Source organism: Portunus trituberculatus, chromosome 8 (genome assembly GCF_017591435.1).
Source record: "Portunus trituberculatus isolate SZX2019 chromosome 8, ASM1759143v1, whole genome shotgun sequence".
Taxonomy (NCBI): Eukaryota; Metazoa; Arthropoda; class Malacostraca; order Decapoda; family Portunidae; genus Portunus; species Portunus trituberculatus.
This window is the reverse complement of record NC_059262.1, coordinates 2,585,001-2,590,866: the sequence shown is the minus strand read 5'-3', so window position 1 is coordinate 2,590,866 and position 5,866 is coordinate 2,585,001. Positions and strand designations below refer to the sequence as shown.

The 5,866-nt window shown below is 44.9% G+C and overlaps 1 protein-coding gene across 4 annotated transcripts in view; it reads left to right on the top strand.

Moving 5' to 3' along the window:
* Positions 1–1,904: 1,904 nt before the first annotated feature.
* LOC123501036 (zinc finger CCCH domain-containing protein 18-like) overlaps positions 1,905–5,866 on the top strand; it is a 17,767-nt gene continuing 13,805 nt past the window's right edge. For 3 of the 4 annotated variants that reach the window (XM_045249605.1, XM_045249602.1, XM_045249603.1), the window contains exons 1-2: positions 1,905–2,087; positions 5,198–5,769. In XM_045249605.1, coding sequence (XP_045105540.1) covers positions 5,200–5,769 — 570 coding nt within the window. In that variant the 5' untranslated portion in view covers positions 1,905–2,087; positions 5,198–5,199. Of the gene's footprint in view, positions 2,104–5,197; positions 5,770–5,866 lie in introns of all 4 variants that reach the window. The other variant, XM_045249604.1, reaches the window with a different exon arrangement.

Genomic DNA, 5,866 nt, shown 5'->3' with positions numbered 1-5,866 from the left:
CGAGCCTATAATTACCTTCATGTAAATAGTGTGCCTTATTATCCTAAGAAAAATTATCAGTAGTAAGAAAAATGTTGAATTGCATGATTTATTTCATCTGTTTATTATGCCGTAAGTTATATGTTTATTGACGTTTATATTTGATTTATTAGTGTATAATCTTTAGCGCGATATTTATTTTTTTCTCCTCCTGGCAGAGAAGCAGCAGCACAGGCGCCTCGATCCACAGCATGGAGTGTTTCAGGGAGATTAACGCATGTTTTTCTTCTGAACTTGAAAGGAATGACATGATGGTTATACGATATCTAACTTGCCACAGGCGTGGATGCTTGTTCAGCAGTTAAATGAACAGCTGTACGTGCTGCTGTAATAAAGCGGCTATGACGAACAGGCAGCCAAGCATGGTGGGAGCAGCTGCAGCTTGCTGGCCATGCAGGTTGTCAGGATAATTTAATTATAGAATGGAAAGTCATGATCGAATGGATCGATTGTGTCCTCACTTGAATTATCTGTTTGAAATATCAGATAATGACGTAAGAAGTATAGAGGTCATAGTAATATTATTTTCAGGCCACATGCACTTCTCAACGGATGTCCAGGATTACCAAGATTACCAAGATGATCGACGGTCTTGATCCCTCATCAGTCACTTCTGCACCTTCTAACCAAAACTACAAGTGTGCAGCTGGAGGACTGCAGGACGGTTGGCTAGTTTTAGATGCAGAACATAATTTATACATTAAGACCTAGCTAACAATACTAATAAAGACGATGACCCAGGAATTGTTCAAGCAAATGTTTGAATTAAGGATTGGAGAGACTGAGCTGACACAATTAAGTATTTCAGGTAGATAATTATTTCTTCTCTATTCGTGCCATCACTCTATGCAACTCTCTTCCCAAGGAGGCCAGCTCACAGCTGTTTTATCCATCACTGTTCATGCTTTCAAATGTGCATGTTGAAAAATTTCTAGGTCTATATCCTATATGAGTTCTGCCAGTTGTTTAATTTTTTTTTTTTTTTGTGTCAGTTTTGTTGCATCTGTAAATAGCCAACCATTGTAAGTTTTCTTGTTTTTTTGTGTAGCTTTTGGTTTGAAAATGCCTGCATTGGTGACAGAGAAGACCTGTACGTGGCTTGATCGTCAAGGTGAAAAATTGGATGACATGCAGCAGGCTATTGATAGTGTCTGCTCAGTACAATTATTCTCAAAATTCCACTTGTATCTGTAAGCAGCTTCGGGTGACGCTGAGTTAGGCTGGCTGCATTGAATTCCGCTTATAGTCCCTGTGGACTGCAGGCAAACACCTGTGAGATGGTTTAGTATATGTTGGATAAAGTTTAGAAGACTTGTCTGAATTTTATTTACTCCCTGGAGGGAACAATGGCCCGGAGTGTGGCCGTAATTGTGGTACTATTATTTTAAGGTAAATGCAAAGAAATAATATTGTTAAATTCTATAGAAAGGTACGTACTGTGTGTATAGGAAGTGACTTCCATTCTGCCACAGACCATGTAGAGGAAGATGAGAGCCGCCATAAATATGACAGGTGTCACAACTGTACCTAAAGGATAAAAGACAGTACGTACAGTGACCTACGGCGTGGGGGCCAAAAATAGAAATAATAAAACCCAGAGTACGGAGATATTGTAGGTAGTTGTAAATTACGCCTGTTATCTCATCTACAAAATATATATGTCTGTATTATATAATTTCATCACAGCTGAATAGAAAGTTGGGTAGAAATGCCATTGGGAAGCTGGTGAGAAATACTTTAGTTGGCTAGATTACGCATATTATATCATCTTATATTCTATTACTTATCGTTTCACTACAGTTATTACGTTAAAAGAAGAAATTACCTATTACAAATACTGTACATGAGGCAGGACAGGACCCGCCGCACCGCCCCAGACCGAGACCGACCATTGCTGAGTACAGAGGGACGGTTGCTCGCGTCCTCATATTTTCATCACTCCTGCACGCCCACGCCCGGCCCCGCACGCCTGCACGCCTCTCCTCGCTCTTTGGTGACCACCTGAGGGTGCTGGAGCGGTGAAGTGACCTCGGAACTGACTAAAGCTGGTCTGACCTGGATTTGGTTTGTTTTTCCTGTGTTTCTCTCTCTCTCTCTCTCTCTCTCTCTCTCTCTCTCTCTCTCTCTCTCTCTCTCTCATAAGCCGAGAGGAGAGATATTCTTAGTATTTACTTCTGCTAATATTACTGCTGCTGGTCCTGCTGCTGCTGTTGTTACTTTTACTACGATAAGATATTTTGGTTGTGGAGGAGGAGGATAATTTGATTTATTTTATACACCATTTATTTATTTATTTTTTACTGTCAAATTTAGACATGTTTTGAATGAACCTGCTTGTATTCGGCTTAACTTATTCATTTTTTTTTATTAAAGTGTTATCCCCAACGTCCCTCCCTGCCCCTTCCCTCCTGTCCTCTCCAGTCCTCTCTGAAAATATTACTACCAGTGAAAGCGAAATATGAGATCAATGCAAGACTAACTGAGGTGTGACATCGTAGTAGTGAAGTGTCCAGGAGCAGTACCCCGGGGTGTGATGGTGGTGGTGGGATCATGTCAAGAGCAGTGACCCCTCCAGCTGTCCTTGTGTCCCGGCGCACCCTTCCTTCACAGCTCCACCACTCAGCTGACATGACGGCAGAATGATCGTGTACCAAACACTAACCAAATCTTAACTCTAACCTAACCTAACCTAACCCTAACCTAACCTAACCTAACCTAACCTAACCTAACCCAACCTAACCTAACCCAACCCTAACTTAACCTAACCTAACCTAACCTAACCTAACCCTAACCTAACCTAACCTAACCTAACCTAACCTAACCTAACCTAACCTAACCTAACTTAACTTCGACTTAACCTAACTCAACCCAACCCAAACTAACCTAACCTGACGTAACCTTGACTTTAATCTGGGTTTGGTTAGGTTATAGTTAGGTGAGGTGAGGTTATCATGTCATTCTCCTGTCATGTCAGCCGAGTGGTAGTGCTGTGAAGGGGAGCCGGGGAACAAGGGCAGCTGAAGGGTCCTTGACATGTTCCGTGCCAGTGTTATGTGTGCACCACCACCACCACCACCATTACTACTACTACTACTACTACTACTACCACCACCACCACCACCACCACCACCACCACCACCACCACCACCACCACCACCACCACCACCACCACTACTACTACTACTACTACTACTACTACTACTACTACTACTACTACTACTACCACCACCACCACTACCACTACTACTACTACTACTACTACTACTACTACTACTACTACTACTACTACTACTACTACTACCACCTTACTTCACCTTACCTTAACCTATCTTAACCTAATATAACTTAGTCCAGGTGTCACTCACTGCTGACAGACATCTTCCTCAGACTAACCTAACCTGATTGGCAAGGCTAACAAGTCATTATGAAGTGATGTTGTATTTCTCCCTGTGAAGTCTGGGCCTGCTCTGGTGATAATGGAGGCGACACCATCGTGGGGTGACATCTTCTGCAGACTAATTCAAACATTTCAAATTGAGTTGTCTTCTCTCCACAGACTGACATTAAATGCTCTGACTGGCTAGATTCATTCTGCATCTTTTAATTGGGGTATTTGTGAAGCTCAGTTGTCAGATGGCTCTACAAGTTTAAGTGACAACCGAGCCAAAAATGAGTTTATCCATATTGTGATTTATGTAGTTATAAAAGCAGTTGCATGTCAAAGCAGCTTTATTCATGAGTTGGATAATGAAAAAGTTTTGCAAGAAAAATATAGCATAAGAGAAAACATTTTTCTCCTCAATGTGTTTCACTGAGAAATGAAGACAACGTTGGCAAAGCTAGCACTGTCATCTTGCCTTTTTTTCATTTATAAACACTACAAACGTAAGATCAGCACTGTCAGGCCTCTCATGATATTGGATTCACATTACAGTATGGAAAATAAGCATACATTTTAAGTGTCAACTTCTCTTTTGGCAGAAATTTAATGCTAATAACAGTGAATAGTTCATCAGCAGAGATCTGAGCTCAGAGACCGTCCGTCATTGGAGATCAGAAATGACTCATGTTTGTTTGGACTTCATCTGAGAAAGACCTCATCTCATCAGTGACATTGTTGATCGCTGTCACTCACACAGATACCATGAGTCACTTCATGCTTCAGTGTCCCTACTTTCACACACCCCATGTGATCCCACACTCCCAGCTTACTGTGTCTTACCCTTCACCCTGCCCACCCTGCTGGCGGCGGCAGGTCTTGAATTAGGGACGGTCTCTTGCGAAATCTTAATGACAAGATATGTCTCACTTTGATATTTGTTGAGACTACTGCACTTCAAATGAGTGTTTTTCTAGTTGAACAGTGCACTCTGATGTGGTAAACAGGTGGACAGCACACTATTAGTTTAATTTTATTTATAATAAGAACAATGTGAATATGATTTCCAAATATTAAGCATTCTAGCTCTGTTTTCAAGAGATATGTCACGGTAAATGGTTTCCAGTGTGCTGCTAAGACACTATTAGGTTACTTCACCTGTTCATAATGACACCATGCCACACAATACCACAGTTAAGTACAGAGAAATTGCAATAGTGAATGTCTTGGTTGGCTCGGGTATCCCTTGGCTCCCCTGTGACATCTGGCGGTTGGTGATTTCACAAATACCCCAGTGGACAGCTGTTGCATCCTCAGACAAAACACAGACACCATGGTTAATTTTGTGCTTAAACAATAGATGTGACACACACACACACACACACACACACACACACACACACACACACACACACACACACACACACACACACACACACACACGGTGGAGCATCACTTCCCAGCGTTGGTGGGGCACCGAGTCATTTGTTCCCTCCATAATTGTTAAAATGTTTAACAATTAGTGTCAGCATTAAAAAGACAGACAGCGGCAGCAGCAGCAAAGTGCAGCGATTCATTGCATTCCCCCGCCCAGTGAGAGGCAGGAACAGATGCCATGCATGGCAACACAACCTTGTATTTCCAAACCTGTCAGATAGAGTACAGCCAGGCAGGCAGGCAGGCACCCACCCTTACCCCCAAACAGTCAGTCAGCTTCACCCTCTTATTCCTTCATCCAGTCAGTCAGTCAGCCTCACCAGCCATTGTCTCACCCTGCAGCAATGAGCAGCATGGAGGGGTCTGAGCCGGGCAGCCCCGGGGGTGAGTGGGACGACCCCATGAGCCCCACGTCCAGCCAGCAGGGCACCCCGGCCAGCCCCATGTGCCAAGATGGTCCCACCAGCCCGGATGGCCCTGAACCTGAGGGTCCCACTAGCCCTGCCTGTCCTGCCAGCCCCCAGAGCTCCACCTCAGACAGCTCCAGCAGCCCCGACAGTGACAGGAGCCGCAGCCCCAGCCCCACCCCTGCTGCCCTCCACAGACCCCCTAGCCCCCAGAGCCCTGAGCCAGGCCCTGATACTCCAGGGGACCCAAGGATCTCTGCTCAAAGCCCCCAGGACCCCAGGACCCACCACATTGAGTCCCCAATCCCGCAGGACCCCCGGACCCAGGGCAGGAGGGGGGCCAGGGAGGCGTGGGATCGCAATGTGATGCCCAAGGCCCCAATGAGCCCCGAGGACCCCGCCAGCCCCGACTCTGCCCCGGAGGAGGGGGAGGAAGGAGAAGTGGAGCCCCCAGCCAGCCCCTCCAAGGAAGATAGACTGTCGGAGATATCTGAAGGGGACTCATCGGTGAGTGTGTGTGTGTTTGTTTGTTTGTTTGATCTGCTGCAGTCTCTGACGAGACAGCCAGACGTTACCCTATGGAACGAGCTCAGAGCTCATTATT